The 22,356-nt window shown below is 39.9% G+C and overlaps 1 protein-coding gene across 1 annotated transcript in view; it reads right to left on the bottom strand.

Annotated features, from left to right (window-relative positions):
- LOC122945456 overlaps positions 1 to 13,823 on the bottom strand; it is a 200,344-nt gene extending 186,521 nt beyond the window's left edge. Inside the window, exons 1-5 of the mRNA XM_044304524.1 lie at positions 13,686 to 13,823; positions 12,462 to 12,601; positions 1,275 to 1,437; positions 673 to 759; positions 7 to 141 (exon numbers count right to left, since the gene is read on the bottom strand). Of these exons, the coding sequence (XP_044160459.1) occupies positions 7 to 141; positions 673 to 759; positions 1,275 to 1,437; positions 12,462 to 12,601; positions 13,686 to 13,823 (663 nt within the window). The remainder of the gene's footprint in view (positions 1 to 6; positions 142 to 672; positions 760 to 1,274; positions 1,438 to 12,461; positions 12,602 to 13,685) is intronic.
- Positions 13,824 to 22,356: the final 8,533 nt, after the last annotated feature.

Raw genomic sequence — 22,356 nt, 5'->3', positions numbered from 1 at the left:
TATTACCTGTAAAGCATGTGTCATATCAATTTGAACAGCTTGCAGCAATTCTTTCTTGGTGGATTTGTTCTCAAACTTTCCTGTGAGACCAAAGATATCTTTTCTGTTAACTTTAATCACAGCTTCAACTTCATGCTTGCCCTGTTGAGGTATAGAAACCAATACATATGTTATTTTCATTTATAAGCTGCAAGGATATGCCCATAGTATATATAAAGTATAATCTTCTGCAATATCCAATTAGGTCCTTCTGAATTATTACAGGGGAGCATTTAAATCAGGACCTTTGTCAAATATCTGCAGGATCTCCTTCTGGAGGACCCAGTCTGTCTTTGATTCCCGCACAGGAAGCCCATTGCATTCAGTTGGCACATTTTAATACTTAATTTGAACACTTGCTGCCATTTTCGCCAGCAAATTACAGCTGATCATTGGGAGGTAAATACATAAATACGAAACACCCTGTGATCCCCTTATGCTGAGGGCACCTTTTAACAAAACAATAATTCTCCAAAGAGGACCACCCTTTAAAGCCTCCTGTGAATAAGATGAAATAATATATAATGACACACTACCCCCTCTCATGTGTAGTTTGGGTCACTGGCATCAGAGGGGGAGAACTGGACGGTTTACTACAATTGAACAATTTACAAACAGCAGATCTTAACGTACAGAGTTGTATCTTCGTGTTGAGGCACAGCCTTCGATGTTGCTGGATACAAGGGATTGCTTGAAAGGATGTTTTAGACTAGCACAGATCTAGAAGACATTGTACCGTAGATAAAAAAAACAGACAAAAATGTATTCAACGATATTGCTAACAGAATAAACATACATGAAAGGAAATGTATATTTCTAATTTTTCGGGTTTCACCTGTATACAAGTGGTCCCTCAAGATACAATATTCATTGGTTCCAGGACGTCCTGTATGTTGACACTATTGTAAGTTGGGTAATCGGTTCCGAAGACCCAAAATGTCATCCAAGATAAGAGAAAATTAAGATTTAAGAAAAATAAGCAGACAACTAAGACAGATAAAACAAGTCCTTACATATAACAGTCAGGAATAACTAGCATCTAATACAGCTATTTTACCAGAGAAGTGGCCTTGATTGGTTGGATCTGAGACACTGTGTGTTGAGTCTAGCTTCAGCTTATGATTGCGTAGAAAAGACCATTGCATGTTGAAAATATTGTATCCTGAGGCCATTGTATCTTGAGGGATCACTGTATATATACACTGTATATATATGTTGACAGATATGTTACTTACATAAGGATTGTCACTTTGGTACCCAAGCACAATGGTCTGTATGCATTCATCAGTCTGGTCAAGAACCAGCTTGGTTTCCAGTATGTAATGTTTTTTTCTTTTATCCACTGTGAAGGTCTCCTGAAGAAGGATACTCTGTGGGACAGGAAGCTTAAATGGATGCCTAAACAACATAGGAAACATTTAAAGAGATTTGACGACATTACAAAGGATTATGATAGCTCTCCTTGTAAATACCTAAATTATCATCCATTGTGTGAGAGATGAATTGCTCTACTGTTAAATGGGTTCTCCCGGAATTAAGAAAATTAAAATATTTAAATGTTACTTTATTATAAATATATTCCCAAATATCTTTCATTAGTTATGATGGCTTGTTTTGTCCAGGGAGAAATCTTTAGGATAAGTAAAATGGCCACCAGCCTATTAGTTCACACAAAACCTGTCCTAATCACACAGCAGGACAAGTTACTTCAGAACACTGAGCTAAATGCTGCCTCATCCTCCTCTCCTACTTGTAAGGGATTATGATCCTGAATACAGCTGATAAGAACTTTAGCTGAATCTCTGTAAGAGGAGACATGAAGTACAGAGAGTAGGTGGGGGTGAGGTTAATGAGCAGCAGCATGCAGTCCCACATTAATACCATCTGTCCTGTCCATCTCTTCATGAACTCCATTCCTACAGAGATTCAGCTGAAGAACATATTAAACTGAATTCAGGATAATTTCTGACAAGCAGAGCAGAGAGGAAGAGGCAGTTCTTTGGCTCAGTGTTGTGAACTAACTTGTCCGCCTGAGTCCTGATTGATTAGGACAGGATTTCTGTGTAATAATAGGACGGCGGCTATTTTATTTCTCCTAATCATTGCTCGCGAACCATATAACTAATGAAAGGTATTTGGGTTTATATTTATAATAAAATATTATTTACATGGCCCGAATATCCAGCAGATTATTGGGAATGAACGTTGCTGCGAACACTGGTTCCCGACAATCTGCTCGTTTAAATGTGACGCCGATCACCCGATGAACAAGCAAAACGCTTGTTTATCAGGTGATCCTGTCGTTCATGCAGGCACATGAATTATCATTTCTGGGCAGCAAATTGTGTGGTCTAAAAAGCGATCTGCTGGCCAGAAAAAATGCAGCTGTATGGGGACGAACGATCGCAATAGCTATCGCATACTGTGAAGAAGATCGCTGCATATAAATGCAGCATTCTGCTTCACTGAACGAGCAGCCGACTGTATTGAAGAAACGCTTCCTTCTGAACAATCGGCTGTACATTGTACTGTGTGAAACCCGCCTTTACCTGATTGTCAGTCCATTCATATACTGTAATTGCATTGTTTTTATGAATAAGCCCTTAGGATTACATTTCAAGTCACAATCGTCACAATCCTTAAATGGTCACTGAGTTTTCATAAAACTTTTGATATGTCAAACAGACATTTAAAATGTTTTCATCGGTGGGAGTCTGAGTGTGGAGAACCCCACCGATCTCTATAACGCTATATTCTCCTTGCTGCAGGAGAGGAAGAGAGATGGACTCAATAGAAAGTTTATGGGCCCCTCTTGCTTCCTCTCCTGCGGAGAGGAGAGAGCACGCTATATGAACACTTCTCTCTCTTCATTCTAGTTATTGGTAGGGGTCTCAGCACTAGGGTGGGCAAACATCCGGCTTTAGGCCAGACAGTCTGGTTTTCTTGCTCCCTGTCCTCCATCCTGCACAGGGCCTGGACTGCTTGGGTGCCCTTCCTTTTCTGTCGCTCCACACTCAGACAACAGTATTGCATTTAACTGTCACTGCAGGTACAAACTGACTTGAATGAGGTCTTTTCTCACCACCATCAGTCACTAGAGCTGTCCATCATTTCACTCTGTGACTGGTCTGACTTAAGATATTCACTCACTGCCGAGCCAATCCAGTGGTGAGTGAATAGCTTGAATCATCACACTCAACCAGTAACATAATGAGATGATGCTCTATTGACTGACTAAAGGTCAGAGAAGCAAGCTGGGTCTGCAGACAGCTCACCTTAAGGTCTTGGGAGGACAGGATGGCTGAAGATGTAAGTTGGTTGTGTCTGTAGTGGTAGTCGTCCTGCCCCCTTCTCTCTTGCCAACATTGTTACTGCGAGAGGGTGGATTAGTAATTTGATGGACATGGCTTAATGGGGAAAGGCATGGCCTATGATGTCTATATAATTGGGGTTATGCAATTGGCCACCCTACTCAGACCACCACTGTCGAACAAAGCTTTTGATATAACATATCATAAGTTTAATGAAAACTCAGTGACCCTTTAAAAAAATATGTGCATTAGTGGCTTTTAAAGAATTTACTTTTATATTACTATTTTGCAATTGAACATGTGTTCTTGCGTGCACAATGTACATTTTTCAGTTTCTGCGAAATGTAAATTAACAATACAAAACATAAAAAACATGAACCACTGTTTAAAAGTTAATGTAAAATTCACAATCCTACATGTAATATTTATTCTATGCCAAGAAAAATCATAAGTGGCTATGAATTCAAGACACTTCAAAAATATGCACATGAAAAATATGTCATCCTTCATCAAGTTTTACATAAAATATACCCAGATACACAACTGCACGTCTATACATATTTGCAGTAGAAATAAATACTCTTGAGATATAGACACTTTGTTAGCAGCATAATCAAATGGTCGAGACACTCAGAGAAAAGCAAACCTTTTAGTTTTGCTGGAGGTGAATCCCAAAGGAGATTCATTTGAACAGTACACTTTTTACAAGTGTTTGTGTGCCACAACTGTGCAGATTAGCTACGTGGTAATTCCTGTCCCCCCAGATTTGTCCATTGGTTTCCATATTGAACATCTAGATGTGAATCAGAAAGATTCCAATATTTAGTCTCTTTCCTGCATGAAGTATTGCAGATCCCAGGCAGTTTTCTTACTCTAGAGACCCCCAAATAATTCATGTTATAACTCTATTAAAGGGGTTGTCCCATGACAAACACATCCCCTATCCACAGGATAAGTGTCAGTAAGTCTTCATAAGGTTTTTACACACTGTTGCTGGTGTTTTGGCCCATTCCTCTATACAGATCTCCTCTAGAGCAGTGATGTTTTGGGGCTGTTGCTGGGCAAAACAGACTTTCAACTCCCTCCAAAGGTTTTGTATGGGGTTAGGCCACTCCAGGACCTTAAAATGCTTCTTATGAAGCCACTCCTTCGTTGCCCGGGCGGTGTGTTTAGGATCATTGTCATGCTGAAAGACCCAGCCACGTTTCATCTTCAATGCCCTTGGAAGGAGGTTTTCACTCAAAATCTCATGATACATGGCCCCATTCATTCTTTCCTTTACACGGATCAGTCGTCCTGGTCCCTTTGCAGAAAAACAGCCCCAAAGCATGATGTTTCCACCCCCATGCTTCACAGTAGGTATGGTGTTCTTTGGATGCAACTCAGCATTCTTTCTCCTCCAAATACGGCAAGTTGAGTTTTTACCAAAAAGTTCTACTTTGGTTTCACCTGACCATATGACATTCTCCCAATCCTCTTCTGGATCATCCAAATGCTCTCTAGCAAACTTCAGACGGACCCGGACATGTACTGGCTTAAGGAGGGGGACACGTCTGGCACTGCAGGATTTGAGTCCCTGGCGGCGTAGTGTGTTACTGATGGTAGCCTATGTTACTTTGGTCCCAGCTCTTTGCAGGTCATTCACTAGGTCCCTCCGTGTGGTTCTGGGATTTTTGCTCAGTCTTGTGATCATTTTGACCCCACGGGGTGAGATCTTGCATGAAGCCCCAGATCGAGGGAGATTATCAGTGGTCTTATATGTCTTCCATTTTCTAATAATTGCTCCCACTGTTGATTTCTTCACACCAAGCTGCTTGCCTATTGCAGATTCAGTCTTCCCAGCCTGGTGCAGGTCTACAACTTTGTTTCTGGTGTCCTTCGACAGCTCTTTGGTCTTGGCCATAGTGGAGTTTGGAGTGTGACTGTTTGAGGTTGTGGACAGGTGTCTTTTATACTGATCACAAGTTGAAACAGGTGCCATTACTACAGGTAACGAGTGGAGGACAAAATAGCCTCTTAAAGAAGAATTTACAGGTCTGTAAGAGACAGAAATCTTGCTTGTTTGTAGGTGACCAAATACTTATTTTACCGAGGAATTTACCAATTAATTCATTAGAAATCCTATAATGTGATTTCCTGTATTCTTTCCCCCCATTCTGTCTATCATAGTTGAAGTGTACCTATGATGAAAATTACAGGCCTCTCTCATCTTTTTAAGTGGGAGAACTTGCACAATTGGTGGCTGACTAAATACTTTTTTGCCCCACTGTATATCCACCAAGCCAGCTCAACACACATGGCTTCCTTCATGAGCTACATGATGCTGAAAGTAGGAAGTCGTCATAATAATGTGATTCATTTGTGTGTATGTATATATATATATATATATATATATACAGTCATGTGAAAAAATTAGGACACCCTTTGAAAGCATGTGGTTTTTTGTAACATTTTTAATAAAAGGTTGTTTCATCTCCGTTTCAACAATACAGAGAGATTAAAGTAATCCGACTAAACAAAGAAAACTGAAGAAAAGTCTTTTCAAGATCTTCTGTAAATGTCATTCTACAAAAATGCCTATTCTAACTGAGGAAAAAGATAGGACACCCTTGCCCCTAATAGCGAGTGTTACCTCCTTTGGCTGAAATAACTGCAGTGAGACGGTTCTTGTAGCCATCTACCAGTCTTCGACATCGGTCTGAGGAAATTTTACCCCACTCCTCAATGCAGAACTTTTTCAGCTGTGAGATGTTTGAGGGGTTTCTTGCACGTACAGCCCTTTTCAAGTCACCCCACAGCATCTCAATGGGATTCAAATCTGGACTTTGACTTGGCCATTCCAGGACTCTCCATTTCTTCTTTTTCAGCCAATCTTTGGTTGATTTACTAGTATGTTTTGGGTCATTGTCATGTTGCATGGTCCAGTTCCGCTTCAGCTTTAATTTTCTAACTGATGGTCTCACATGTTCTTCAAGCACCTTCTGATACACAGTAGAATTCATCGTGGATTCTATGATGGTGAGCTGACCAGGTCCTGCTGCAGCAAAGCAGCCCCAAACCATGACACTTCCACCTCCATGCTTCACAGTTGGTATGAGGTTCTTTTCTTGGAATGCTGTGTTTGGTTTACGCCAAACATGTCCTCTGCTGTTGTGTCCAAATAATTCAATTTTGGACTCATCTGTCCAAAGAACATTATTCCAGAAGTCCTGGTCTTTGTCAACTTTATCTCTGGCAAATGTCAGTCTGGCCTCGATGTTTCTCATGGAAAGCAAAGGTTTCCTCCTTGCACACCTCCCATGCAAGTTAAACTTGTACAGTCTCTTTCTGATTGTAGAGGCATGTACTTCTACATCAACAGTAGCCAGAGCCTGCTGTAGTTCTCGAGATGACACTTTAGGGTTTTTGGAGACCTCTTTTAGCATCTTGCGGTCTGCTCTTGGGGTGAACTTGCTGGGGCGACCAGTCCTGGGCATGTTGGCAGTTGTTTTGAAAGCCCTCCACTTGTAGACTATCTTCCGGACAGTGGAATGGCTGATTTCAAAATCTTTTGAGATCTTTTTAAATCCCTTCCCAGACTCATAGGCTGCTACAATCTTTTTTCTGAAGTCCTCTGACAGCTCTTTTGCTCTCACCATGGTGCTCACTCTCACTTCAACAGTCAGGAGCACACCAAACTAAATGTCTGAGGTTTAAATAGGGCAAGCCTCATTCAACATGCAGAGTAACGATCTACTAATTATGTGCACCTGGTGTGATATACCTGTGTGAGATCTGAGCCAATTTAAGAGGGAATACATGTGAGGGTGTCCTATCTTTTTCCTCAGTTAGAATAGGCATTTTTGTAGAATGACATTTACAGAAGATCTTGAAAAGACTTTTCTTCAGTTTTCTTTGTTTAGTTGGATTACTTTAATCTCTCTGTATTGTTGAAACGGAGATGAAATAACCTTTTATTAAAAATGTTACAAAAAACCACATGCTTTCAAAGGGTGTTCTAATTTTTTCACATGACTGTATATACAGTATATACACATACACATGAGCACACACTTATACACGGGTGTAAGTATTCTAAGTCAATAAACCCATTACAAAGCAGGGTATACAGCCAATTTGCTGAGAGGTTTTTATGACTTTTCACATTTAAGAACTCCATTTAAACTGCAAATTAAGCCAGCAAGGGCAGAACAATGAGCAGATTTATTTTCTACTATAAAAAAAACTTGGGTTAATAAGTGCAATTAAAGCAGCACTTCATTGAACGGATAATTAGCCATTGTATTTTATCTATAATACACTCAGAACAAGTAAACCAGCAAGGCTCTAGTGGATTTCATTTACTTGATATGAGAGGGTACTATACCATAGATTCAGGACATTCCTATATAGAAATATATATATATATATATTTTAAAGCCAAGGAGAACATCGAACTTTAATATACCACTCACTTTCTTTGTTGTTGTTTTTTCAAAGTGGCAGAATAAAATTAATGAAGCACTTTTGAAGTATTTCATGAAGCCAACATTCATCACGTAGTCCTTCACAAAGTCAATGACGACTTAGGGACATTTTAGAGGAAAGGGCCATTCAGCCACCAAACTTAATGCCGTTATGGAGATATGAGCATCTTAATCATTGAAACAGAAAGTTATAAACTCTTCTCTTAAAGTTAGATCAATACTTAAATGGTTTTCTGGGATCTATCCTGAGGATATCAGATAAGAGAAGGTCCAACTTTAGCTCATCTGTGAAGGTGCCTGAAGTCAGATCCACACTCATCGGATATTGATGAGCTATCTTACAGATATTTAATCAATATTAAAATCCCAGACAACCTCTTTAAAACTAAAAGGTTTCAGTAATGATCACTCAGGTTTCCAGTCTAAAGATGTAATGGAACAACCCCTTTAATCTTACATTACAACAACGTATCTCTGACCCCTATCCACAGGATCATTAGAGTGGGCATCCATGTCCCCCATTTAAATGGTGCAGCGGACACACTTTAGAGCTGCTTTTCTGTTCAACTCTATGGGGTGGCCGGAGATAGCCAAGTGCTTGTGCTCAGCTATCTTCAGCAGTCAAATAGAGCTGAGTGGAGCTTCTGCACACATGCACAATCACCACTCATACTACACAGCCATTGCCAAAGGCTCTAAACGTGCCAAGGTAGGGTGACTCTATACGCCACTGTATTACAGAGCTATTCTTCCCTTCAATCAGAGGAGTATTGACGTACAGAAAAAAGCCATAGTTTTCTATGGATGCTGTACTGTGACTCCACTTGGGGGTTGTACAAAGCTACAGTAAATAGGGTAGTGCATGTGAGGCCATTTATTTAAAACATTTGGCTAGTATCACTTTTTCACATCTCGGTCTTGGTTATTGCATAGGCCCCAGTCCTGCCCCATATGAGTTACAAATATACCCCCTAACCATCCTAATTGTATTGGTGAGTTCTAGTCCTGCTTTCTGGTAGCAATCCCCGGGGCGAGTTAAGGCATAATTTGGACATTAGTCACCACTGATAACCAGCATTTGTCTAGCCTACTGAACTTCCAGGGTCAAGGTATTCGTTCTCTAGGTGAACTTGTGTGCATAAGAAAGCAGGTGGTACACATACTTTAACCCCTTCACGACGGATGTCGGGTCTCTAAAGATACAGCCTGCTCTGGAGCAGAGAAAGCGCCATAGCTAGAGGGTGCCTGCTGTATCATACAGCAGACACCCGTGACTAATGTCTGCAATCAGAAGTAATACCAATCGTGGACATTTAACCCATTATATGCTGTGGTCAAATGTGACCAAAGCATTTGAGAAGCCGGAAACCCGGAAGCATGCGCATCACGGGCAAGAACAACTCCACCTGGCAGAAATCGGGGAAGGCATTCCTTGAAAGTAACGAGCCTGAGCCTGTACTAGGCTTCCAGGCTCATTACTTGTATATTACAAATCAGTCCAGGAGGTGGAGCAGTGAATAGTAATACTTCTAATGGTGAAAGTTCCATTATCCTACAAATTTCAATCTGATGATTACATGTTGAGGTCCACTTGAGGACCAAAAAAAAAGTTTAAAACAATATACATATATATATATATATATACTGTATATATATTTTTATATAAATATATATATATATATATATATATATAATGCAATGAATGGCAGCACCAACCTTTAGATTTGAAGATTGGGTGCAAGCTCCATAGGAAAAGCGTCCCAGGATAATAAAAATAAAAAATAGAGCAGCACTCCGGTATAGTGAAAAAAGAAAACTGTTTATTCACCCAGTGCTGACGCGACGTTTCGGCTCCAACATAAAGCCTTTCTCAAGTCTTTCTCTTTATATATATATATATATATATATATATATAAAGATATGTAAAAACGGGCAGCACTCCAACGGATAAAAAATAGAAAAATACTCATGCGACGTTTCGGCTCTACACAGGAGCCTTCCTCAAGCAGGTGCACCCTTTATCTGTTTGCATTTAGGACGGTGCTGCCAATCTTTCTTTTTTCTCTTTTGTATATATATATATATATATATATATATATATTACACATTCAAATCACCCCCTTTGCTCAAAATCAAAATACTTAACAATAAAAAAGAAATCAACATCATGGGCAACTCCGCCTATACAAACGCTAGTACTATTAAAACATTTAAAAAAAAGTATGCCATACGGTGAAAGGTATTACAAAAAAAAATGGCCGATTTAACGTTCTTTCATCACTTTACCTCTCCCAAAAATGTATCAAAAAGTGATTACAAAGTCATAAACACTCCAAACGGTATTAACAAAAACTACAGATCGTCCCACAACACAGGCAATACTATACATATATGATATTGCCATAATTGTAATAACCTGGAGAATGAGGAGTACAAGTCCGTTTTACCCCACAATGATCGCGGTAAAAAGAAAACCACCCCACTGGAATTTTCCAGCTTCCCACAACATTATATGCAATATTACATGGTGCTATTAGAAAGTGCAACATGTCCCGCAAAAAAACAAGCCTTTATACGGCAGTGTGAACGGAAAAATAAAAAGTTATGGCTCCGGGAAGGCAAGGAGTGAAAAAAGAAAACACAAAAAAGGAAAATCGCGGCTTCAGGAAAAGGTTAAATTCTGTTTTAAGTTTTATTTTATAATATGCAGGGCATAGTTTTGGACACAAAGAGCACCAAATCCCCTGCAATCCTTAACATGCTTAGTGTGGGGGAGACCCAAGTCCAGAGGAGATTTTATACCTAGAACATATTACATGGCCGTCTGTGAGTGCCAGTCACATAAACCGAACAGACTTTATCCTCTGAAATAGTGAAGGTTTGTGATTAATGGCAACAGGCAAAGAGTTGGAGAAGCGTTTGACATTTATCCAGAAAGGATATGGGTAGATTGTAGAACTTTTCATAATCCGTAAGAATAAACTTTATTTGCCACTAGTGTTGATCACGAATATTCGAATTGCTAATTTTTATCGCGAATATTGGCACTTCGAGAATTCACGAATATTTAGAATATAGTGATATATATTAGTAATTTTGAATATTCAAGATTTTTTTTTTAATCACTACACATGATCCCTCCCTGCTTCTAGCTTGTGGGCCAATGCAAAGGCTGCAATATCTTTGACTTTAGGAGTAGTGTTGATTGCGAATTTTCGTAATGCGAATTTCATAATGCAAATTTTTGATCACGAATTTTCAATTGCCGATTTCCGCAATCAAGAAAATAATGACTGGAGAAAACGAATTCTTGAATTCACGAATATATGGTGAATATTCGCCCAAATATTTGCGAAATATCATAAATTCGAATATTGCCCCTGACGCTCATCACTATTTGCTACATCTGGACTACCCCTTTAATGCCTATGTCTATAGGAGAGGCTAATCCGGAGCATATCCTCACTGTGTGCAGAGAAATTCTGCAGTTTATCGGAGTGTAAAAGTTCAGAGCAGTAAATTTAGAGCTAGAGACGAGCATGTTAGGAGGCGTAGAAAGCGCTGGTGAAATATGCCTTTCTATATTAGCCGGAGAAAGCATCTTGAGGCTAACTGCAAATCATGTGTCATCTGCCCTGCAGACTGGGTAACTTGAAGAACACTTAGTAATATCATTAAACTGTTCAGGTTGATGCTTAGCAACAAAAAGATGCTGCTGAGGGTGACAAAAAGGTTCTGCTGCCTTGCAGAGGTCTAGTGTTGTCACTCACAACTAGAACTTTCTGACAAAATTGCCAATGCCCAGCTCCTTGACTCCTGGGTATTTTTATTTTAAAGTTTTTTGTTACTTTTTTTAGGGCTATAGTTACAAACAGGGCTGGACTTAAGGGTGTGTGACCGGCAGTGTCGGCCTGGCCCATCCTCTGGTGGGCCCCAGCTCTCATATTATAGTGGGCTCCAGACATCCAGGAGAAAGATCTCATTTGGAGATGCCTTTGGAGTCAATAACGTGCCACCAGAAACAATGTCATTGATTTAGAATCTATTAGACTTTATTAATGACATGGGGGTTGGGTCCCAAGAATAATTTCCTCTGGTGGTCTGATAGAACCCCAGTCCGAAACTACAGGGGGTCAGGCATTCAAGGGGCATCCTAGTTATCAGTCCCCTGAAATAAATGGAGCAGCAGGTTGGACATTTGCGCTGCTGGTCCGCTCATCTCTATAGGACTGTTGGAGATAGTATGGAGCCTGGACATTTCCAGCAGTCCCGTAGAGATGAATAGAGCAGCAGTGTGCATGCTCGATCTGCCAATCCATTCACTTTGGGGATCCCCACTGTGTACATGACCCCCAGTCTCATGATTGGTGGGGGTTCTAGAGATAGGACCCCCAACGCGGTATCTGTGGATTGGCGATAACTTTAAATAACCGGAACACCTCTTTAAGGAGGGTGGTGTATGATGATATGCTTCATCTGTACTCCAACCCCCATACATTTCTCAGGGAAAGATGATTGTTGTTCCTCAGTATAAGTTTGTGGATTATTAGATTTTTAAATGTGGTGTGGAGTTAGTATGTAACAGTAATACTAGTGTTTGTATAATGGGCATGTGAATGAAAAGTAAGCTTTGCAAAAAAGATACCTGAAATGTATAAGTCCACGCTTCTGATAGAACAGAACTTCTTTTTTCACGTCTTCTATCTGTCCGTTCAGCTGTAAAACTAAAGGGGGGTTCCTCTGGCCGGTCCACACTGACTTAATTAAAAAATTAGACTTCTTTGGCTGCAAAATAAAGAAATATTGGTGAATGAGGGAAATATTTATTTTTTATACTGGACATAAAACACATAATAACAAAAAAGTATTCATATGTACTAATGTACCAATCAATCATTCTGAACTCACACATGATCTTTGATACAAATTTAAGTTTACCTGAAGTTGCCTTGGATATTGAAGATAATACTGCTTTAAGCTCCTGTTATAGGGCAGCAGTTTACTGTCCATATTATGTCCACAGTAGCCTAACTTCCGATGGTTGTACTGAACTGAAATGCAACTACCATACAACACTATAGTGATCTAAGCCCAGGTCAGGGTGTTGCAGCCATAAGACAGATTCTAAAACAGTTGTGTTGCAGCTGTACAAAACTAGACTGGAGAGAATTAAAGGAATTGTGCCATAAACTACTTTTCCTCTAAAGCAGGGATGCTCAACCTGCGGCCCTCCAGCTGTTGCAAAACTAGTTTTGTAGTTGTAGTTTTACAACAGCTGAAGGGTCGCAGGTTGAGCATCCCTGCTCTAAAGTGTGTTTTAATCGATTGCTCTAGCTCCCATTCCTCCTTGTTTTTTTTTTGTTGGTTTGTTTTTTCTAATTTACTTTATTTGCAGTTTTCTCGTATCTCACATGTTTGAATCCTACTTCCTGGTTTGTTATGTGACTGCTGTCCCATCATGTCAGGGCAGCGAGATGTGTCCTGGCATCAGAGATCATGTAACACTAACCACATTGCTTGTTCTTACAAATGACTCTTCCTATGTCCTACATTACACGGCTCCAATGCAGGACGCAACCAACAGAAATTGAATATGGAAACGGATTTTCCGCAGGGTGCAATTATAGGCTATTAACTTTAGAATAAGGCAGTTTTGATAAATGGTGGTACATATTTGGGGAAAGTTATACAACAGCCATATCTGTTGGGCGGGAAACATGTATATTAGTGGCACAACCCCTTCAAAGAAAAAATTATAATGTTTCTAAATACAGAGTTATTATAAACAATATCCTTCAAATCAGCACTGCACCATTTGCTCAACATACAGGTGTCACGGAAGCACAATTACATACGGCATACAGCATACCAGATCAGTGATCCAATAATCCACTGTCACATTAAACTCCTGTTTTGATCCCTTGATCTTGAATGAAAAGATCTTAATTTTGTCACTATTTTCTAAGTGGATCTCATTCTTAATCAGCTGATTCCATATCGACACCATTTCACTATAACTCCTGACGGAACTGGCCCCAATAAAGTTGACTGTGGAAGCCTGAGGAGCAGAGAAGAGCATGGTTAAAAAGAGTAATATGTAACTAGCCATAAAATGAGAAAATGATTGTGGCACTATAATATTTCATACATATGTAACCTTTTAATATAATTTTCTATAGAATAGTAAATTTCAGTGCATACCAGATACAAATTCTGAAAATTATTTCAAACAGACAGAAATATAAAGTTGCATCTATCAATGTTTTACATTGTATTATGACATTAAAAAGTGGCAAATTATGGTGCACGTTATATTTATGCCATAATTTGTGACTTTTTGAGCTTCGTGACACTTTTCTAAAGTGGCGAGAAAATAGGTGGGACTTAGATGGAGGCACGAGGCCCGTTGGATTTATTATAATTTACACCAGAAACTGGCTTAAGTTACAGCTCCAGTCTACGCCAGCTCCTAACTCCTAGATTCAAGTTTCTGGTGCATGAAATGGCAGAGATGTACCTACATTTAATAAGCACATAGTCCTATAGTCTTTATATAAATATATATATATATATATATATATATACACACAGTATAGACCAAAAGTTTGGACACACCTTCTCATTCAAAAAGTTTTCTTTATTTTCATGACTATGGAAATTGTAGATTCACACTGAAGGCATCAAAACTATGAATTAACACATGTGGAATTCTATACATAACAAAAAAGTGTGAAACAACTGAAAATATGTCATATTCTAGGTTCTTCAAAGTAGCCACCTTTTGCTTTGATTACTGCTTTGCACACTCTTGGCATTCTCTTGATGAGCTTCAAGAGGTAGTCACCTGAAATGGTTTTCACTTCACAGGTGTGCCCTGTCAGGTTTAATAAGTGGGATTTCTTGCCTTATAAATGGGGTTGGGACCATCAGTTGCGTTGTGGAGAAGTCAGGTGGATACATAGCTGATAGTCCTACTGAATAGACTGTTAGAATTTGTATTATGGCAAGAAAAAAGCAGCTAAGTAAAGAAAAACGAGTGGCCATCATTACTTTAAGAAATGAAGGTCAGTCAGTCCGAAAAATTGGGAAAACTTTAAGTGTCCCCAAGTGCAGTCACAAAAACCATCAAGTACTACAAAGAAACTGGCTCACATGCGGACCGCCCCAGGAAAGGAAGACCAAGAGTCACCTCTGCTGCGGAGCATAGGCTCATCTGAGTCACCAGCCTCAGAAATCGCAGGTTAACAGCAGCTCAGATTAGAGACCAGGTCAATGCCACACAGAGTTCTAGCAGCAGACACATCTCTAGAACAACTGTTAAGAGGAGACTGTGTGAATCAGGCCTTCATGGTAGAATATCTGCTAGGAAACCACTGCTAAGGACAGGCAACAAGCAGAAGAGTTGTTTGGGCTAAAGAACACAAGGAATGGACATTAGACCAGTGGAAATTTCTGCTTTGGTCTAATGAGTCCAAATTTGAGATCTTTGGTTCCAACCACCATGTCTTTGTGCGACGCAGAAAAGGTGAACGGATGGACTCTACTTGCCTTGTTCCCACCGTGAAGCATGGAGGAGGAGGTGTGATGGTGTGGGGGTTCTTTGCTGGTGACACTGTTGGGGATTTATTCAAAATTGAAGGCATACTGAACCAGCATGGCTACCACAGCATCTTGCAGCGGCATGCTATTCCATCCGGTTTACGTTTAGTTGGACCATCATTTATTTTTCAACAGGACAATGACCCCAAACACACCTCCAGGCTGTGTTAGGGCTATTTGACCATGAAGGAGAGTGATGGGGTGCTGCGCCAGATGACCTGGCGTCCACAGTCACCGGACCTGAACCCAATCGAGATGGTTTGGGGTGAGCTGGACCGCAGAGTGAAGGCAAAAGGGCCAACAAGTGCTAAGCATCTCTGGGAACTCCTTCAAGACTGTTGGAAGACCATTTCAGGTGACTAGCTCTTGATGCTCATCAAGAGAATGCCAAGAATGTGCAAAGCAGAAATCAAAGCAAAAGGTGGCTACTTTGGAGAACCTAGAATATTACATATTTTCAGTTGTTTCACACTTTTTTGTTATGTATATAATTCCACATGTGTTAATCCATAGTTTTGATGCCTTCAGTGTGAATCTACAATTTTCATAGTCATGAAAATAAAGAAAACTCTTTGAATGAGAAGGTGTGTCCAAACTTTTGGTCTGTACTGTATATATATATATATATATATATATATATATTTATTTATTAGTCCTATAGTTTTATAGTCCTATATTGTTTTTTTTCCGTTACTCCAATGTCACATTGACGTGCCCTGGAATCCCTAGAGGGGACTGTGAATACAAACATCTACACAGGACATGTGCAGGTCCACTTTTAATTACATCCTACAGTATTATGCAGACAGGCCATATCAATAAATTATAATGTTAATAGGTAGGTTCATATATAATGGAAATTCTGCAGATATTCAGTCTAGATTTGTGAGTGGAAAATCCACAGCAGTACACATTTATGGGAAAGTGGATGAGATTTTAATAAATCTTATCCAGAGGCAGCAGAAAAAAAATTGCCCAGACATTAAAATTCAGAGAGGATTTTAAATCTAGAGCATGTAAATGTTTTCTTCAGATTTCACCTCTTTTAATGTACAGTAGCGTGATAAAATCTATGGTAAGCTCTCCTTTAATTTAGAGTAGCTATGGAATTTGTGGTAAAATCCAAAACAAACTATGTGGATTTACTCTAGGAATTGTCTCTAGTTATGATCAGTGGGCTCCACATTAGCCTCAAGTGAGGTTACATTTTGCTAGACGTTTGAGGCCCCCATTATTGTGTCTTTTTTGAGAGCCTTAAAGTGGTTCTTCAGATTTTTAACACTTTTTGCCTCCTCCCTCCTTTCTTGCCCGTCTAATGAAGAAAAGCATACACAGGTATTCGCCACCGCTCAGCTCCAGCTCCTTTGTTCCACAGCCTGCTCTGGTCCCCTCTTGTAAACTCCCAGCATGGATGGAGGTCATATGTGCCCCTACATCCAATGTCTGGCCACAGCAGTCACATGCTGTTTGGGAGCTATGTCACTGGCTGCAGCGGCTCAAGTGAGTCTTATCCATGCCTGATGCTTACAAGAAGGTGGATTGATGGAGCCAGAGTTGAGCGCTTGAGAGCAGGTAAGTATGCTTTCCTCCATAATTATGCCAAAAAGTATGAAAAAGATAGACAACTTCTTCAAGCTGCTCAAACACAGTAAATCACAATTGATAAATGTTGACTGAACCCATTGATATCTAAAGTATACTGGGCCTCCTGACTCTCCCCAGTGGCACTAGTCAGGGGACAGAAGGATCAGGCATTTGGATTTCAACATGTTCGATCTTTTTTATTCGCCAGGAGATGACAGATGATTCTGGAAGGTCTTTTTCCCCTCGAACCGAGCTGAGCAAGCATATGTATGGGGGAATGGTGTTTTGGAAACAGCCAAACTAAAGCAACCTAATGAGGATCATCTGGATCAGTCACACCTTGTTACATAGTTAATACGGTTGAAAAAGACATAAGTCCATCAAGTTTAACCAAGGGATAGGTGGGGACGTGAATCCAAGAACTTCATGCTATTGTCTATTTACAATATAATCTTCCTGTGGTATAGTGTCCACAGACCCAAGCACCTTTTTTGTCAAATATAGCCAGGATTTTCTGTCACTGCATAGTCCATAACATGAATTATAAATGATTTCACATTTAATAAAATAATCTTAAACTTAGACTGACTCTTAGGTAAGTAACCGTAGGTGTGTGTATATGAATTCTCCCTTCTTTCTCACTTCCAGAGTCTTTGTAGAACACATCCAGCACTAGGTTCTTGATGGACAGAGCTTTTCCAGCTGACAATTCGATTATAGTCTGGTAAGAATATCGCTGAAGCTGATGAAGTTTGAGTGCTGAATAGAGATAGAGCCAAGGTGTGTCCATAGTGAATGCCCCTAAGTGAAGACAAGCAAAAATGTAGCATTAAGTGTGGAGAGTCCATTCTTCCAGCTGGTCAGAAATTTAGCAGATCAATTGTCCATAGGGAATATGAACATTATAGTAGGCGATTCCCCACTTAGGTCCTTTCCTCGAGAACAAACAATTGCTATGAACAAGCAACTCCTGCTCTGGTGAACCTGGCCCAACTATGCATGACATGGTCAGCCATTCATTTGAATAGCTGGCCTGTAATACTATGTTTGTATGGCTGATCTAAGCTTTCACTGGCAAAAACCGCTGATCATTGGGAGGTACAAGAGCCAATGACTGATGTAATTAATCTGCATACATCTGTAAGTACAGTATATGTACATGGATATACTTCTCTGGTACTTCAGATTCATGTTCATTTTTGAATAAGGCCCCTTTCACACGGGCGATTTTTCCGCGAGGGTGCAATGCGTGAGGTGAACACATTGCACCCGCATTGAATCCGGACCCGTTTACTTCAATGGGGCTGTTTAGATGAATGATGATTTTGACGCATCACTTGTGCATTGAGTGAAAATTGCAGCATGTTCTATGTTCTGCGTTTTTCACGGAACACAGGCCCCATAGGAATGAATGGGTCTGTGTGAAAATCGCAAGCATCCGCAAGCAAGTGCGGATGCAATGCGATTTTTACGCATGTGTTGCCAGGAGATGATGTTAGTAAGTTGATAAAAGTCATTTTACTGTATTATTTTCCATTATAACATAGTTATAAAGGAAAATAATAGCATTCTTAATACAGAATGCTAACTAAAATGTGGATTGAGGGGTTAAAATAAATAAATTTACTCACCTCATCCAATTGATTGCGCAGCCGGCATCGTCTTCTTTCAGGACCTGCAAAAGAACCTGTGATGACGTAATCGCGCTCACCACGAGCGTGGTGACGTCAGCGCAGATCCTTCTGAATGAAGATAGAAGATTACGTCAAAGTTTTTTTTTGCAGGTCCTGAAAGAAGAAGCAAGAAGATGATGCCGGCTGCGCTATCAATTTGATGAGGTGAGTTAATTTTTTTTATTTTTTAACCCATCAATCCACATTTTAGTAAGCATTCTGTATTAAGAATGCTATTATTTTCCCTTTTAACCATGTTATAAGGGAAAATAATAAAAAAAATAGAACACCTAACCCAAACACGAACTTCAGTAAAGAAGTCCGGGTTCGGGTCTGCGTACCACATTCAGTTTCTTCTCACGCACATGCAAAATGCATTGCACTTGTGCAGAAAAAACTGAACATCGGAACGCAATCGCAGTCAAAAATGACTGAAATTGCGTGCCTACACACGCGGTTTTCCCACAATGCACACGGGACGCACCCAGAGCAAATCCGGGACGCCCGTGTGAAAGGGGCCTAAGAGCATGGATTCCGCTCTTATATACAGACACAATCTATTTCAGCTCTACCAGTAATGCATGTGAATGTGCTTAGCAATTCCACATTTACCCACTCTACAAAAAATATACAAAAGAGATGTGTGAATTTCTTGAAATTCGTGTTGTATCCGATTCAAACTTTTATAAAAAAAATAATTCAATTTGTGGCTGAATTGATTCTACATGAAGTGTTATAATTGGCCTGAAAATTGGTATGTGACACTCTGAGCTCTGCTAGGAATTTTTATATCTTGTGGTTCTCTCTTTTTTTCTTATTTTTTTTAAATGAATTTTTAAGTTGTTTAATGCAATGACACTGAGTGACACTGACACATATAGCTATGGGTATATGCAGGGTTGGCAGCATGGTTAAAAACACACTTCTCTGACGCACCTGTTATGGCCTTTCATAGTAGGGTTATTACGGGAGATACTTGCACAGAGGTAGCAGCAGCTAAGCTTGGCCTAGGTCTGGCACATTTTGATTCACCAGTTTCAAAGCTGAGCACAATTGAAGCAGATCTAGCCAGCAATACAATGCGTTCAATAACACAAGTATACTAATGGCATTATTGCAGTAAATTGCCTTTACAACTTTGTTGTAACTGAAAACTATCTTGCTGTAATATAATGCATTCAATATCAGGGGTATACTAGTAGCATTATTGCAGTAAAATGCCTTTGCTGTAACGGAATGGTATCTTGCAGTAATGCAATGCATTCACTAACACTGGTATACTAATGGTGCTAATGTAGTAAAATGCCGTTGCTGTAGCTGAATAGTATCTAGCAATAATACAATGTGCTCACTAATACTTGTATACTAATGGCGTTAATGCAGTAAAATACTTTTGCTGTAACTGAATGCTATCTTGCAGTAATACTATGCGTTCATTAACACAGGGTATAGTTATAGTGATGCAAAGTGTGCTGAAAATGTCCAATCACACATGATAAATTAAGGGTTAGAAATAGAAAGGGGCAATTGATCAGCATTTTCAGCAGGATGTATGCCGAATAAGCTAACAAAATGTAGAAACTTAAGATTTTTAGTTTTACAAAAAAAAAAAAAAAGCCCGGGCATAGGGCATATATGGAAAAATAAGTTTGTAGCAGGATGTAACTTGCCAGCAAGCTGTATAAGCTATGATAGAACTTGCAAGCAAGCTGTATAAACAATAAGACAACGCACAACTGAGTCCCTCACTCTCTATGCTAAGATTTCCCTAATAAAGTCCCAAAATCTACCAAATGATATCTCCCTACTTCTCTGCTTATAGTGTGTCCCTAGTACAGCCTGATTACCGCCAATTGCTTTTAGGCAGACACACCTACAGCCAGGCTCGGACTGGCCCACAGGGGTACAGGGTTGGAATATAGGAGGTCTTTGTTTCCCCACCGAGCTGCGCTGCCGCAAGGCGTGCGCTGCATCATAAATTAGGCGCACCTTACCAGGTATATATTATACTTTATATTGCCCACTGGAGATTTGCACCCTCATCGATTGTACTTGCCTTTTTTGTATCCTCTCAGCACAGACAGCGACCGCTACGGACTGTCCATTTCTGGTCTCTATTTCTAGTCATCTGTACCCTCTCTTTTCCCCTCTTACACTCACTTATACATCCAAGAAACAGAGGGAGATAGCGGTCGGGTTTGCCATTCCAGCGCTTGTGTCTCACGTCACTTTCGAGTGATATACCTACTACTTATGTTCATATAAAAAACTTGTTAAATTATTTATTATATTTGTATGTATCCGTATGGTGGGCCCCCAAAATAAATTTTACTGGTGGGCCCTAGGTACCCCAGTCCGACACTGCCTACAGCACATGCTCTCAGGTTGCAAGTGAAACTAAGTGCTACTATTGCATTCTCAGCAGCAGGACCTGTCCGACTTCTGCCCCTGATTGGCTGATCGGGCTGTCTGTCAGTCTCTCAGTTACATAGGGCAACCCCCCCCCCCCCCAACCCCTCAGTCATGTGATTCTCCATCTTCTTTTTTCCTGTCACTTTCCCCACTAATTTTTACAGTAAACTGGCAATAGATGCCTTTTTTTGCATGTCTTGTCCAAAGCTAATCACTTAAATTTCAGATTAGTTTGGCAGATGAATTTATGTGAAATTTGTAACGAGTCCGATTCGTTTAGAATCAGTTTGCTCATCTCTAATTTAAAACCATGCCACAGATTCTGTAATCCGCGGTATGCTCATTATTCCCACGGAACTGATCCACGCAGTCGCAAATCAGCAGCAGAGCACCTAAAAACATGTCCCTAGGCTATCTTTCTTCATGGCAAACAAGCCACCATTCTGTACTGTCATATGTTCACCACTGACATTGTCTGCGAATATTAGCCGAGACTGTCTTTCCATTTTACCTTCCCATTTGTAGAGGTCAGTTTTCGACGTATCCTTCCACTGCAGTCCAGCAACAAATGGCGTCCGGTCATTGTACTGCACTTTAAAATTGGTGTTACTTTCCAGGGCTGAATGAGTATGTAAAAGTTGCGTCCTATAGTTCACTTGTTTCTCGGCAACTTGTAGGGTGAACTGAAAGAAATACATTTTAACGTTTCTAAAGCAATCGCTGTCAGGCCTTGTGCACACAAGCAGCCAAGCACTGCTTTGCAAAACAGAAATAATATTTTTGGGGTCTTTAAGATAGATCCAAGTCCAAAAACAGATTAAAAATGGCTGAAAATATTTTACACTAGTAGCAGAAGGTGAGGATGCAGAAATCTTTAAAGAAGTCATCTGCTCTAGACATGAATGACATACTGATAGGACCTACTGTTATCTCAAGAACAGGGCCCCGCTGTGAATCAAGAGCGTGGCGCACACGTACGGAGTCCTCTCCATTCAATGCTATGAGACTTCTGAAAAGACCCAAGCAAGCACAGCCAAAGGTGGGACATGCACCAATCAATATGCCATATATCTCCCAAATGTGAAAATGGAAAGTCCCTTTAATTTGACAATTATTATAAACACAGTTGTAACAAACTTTAAATTGATACTTTATACAAAAAAAGCCACAGAAAAAACTTAAAAAGTTAAAATATACAAATAGACACCAATAGACACTGGCTGTGCCTTGAATCACTACCTTATTGTCAGATGCATAATTATGGGCTTTCTA

This window comes from Bufo gargarizans, chromosome 8 (assembly GCF_014858855.1).
Source record: "Bufo gargarizans isolate SCDJY-AF-19 chromosome 8, ASM1485885v1, whole genome shotgun sequence".
NCBI lineage: Eukaryota > Metazoa > Chordata > Amphibia > Anura > Bufonidae > Bufo > Bufo gargarizans.
Note: the sequence above shows the minus strand (reverse complement) of the source record. Positions and strands in the feature narration are given on the sequence as shown.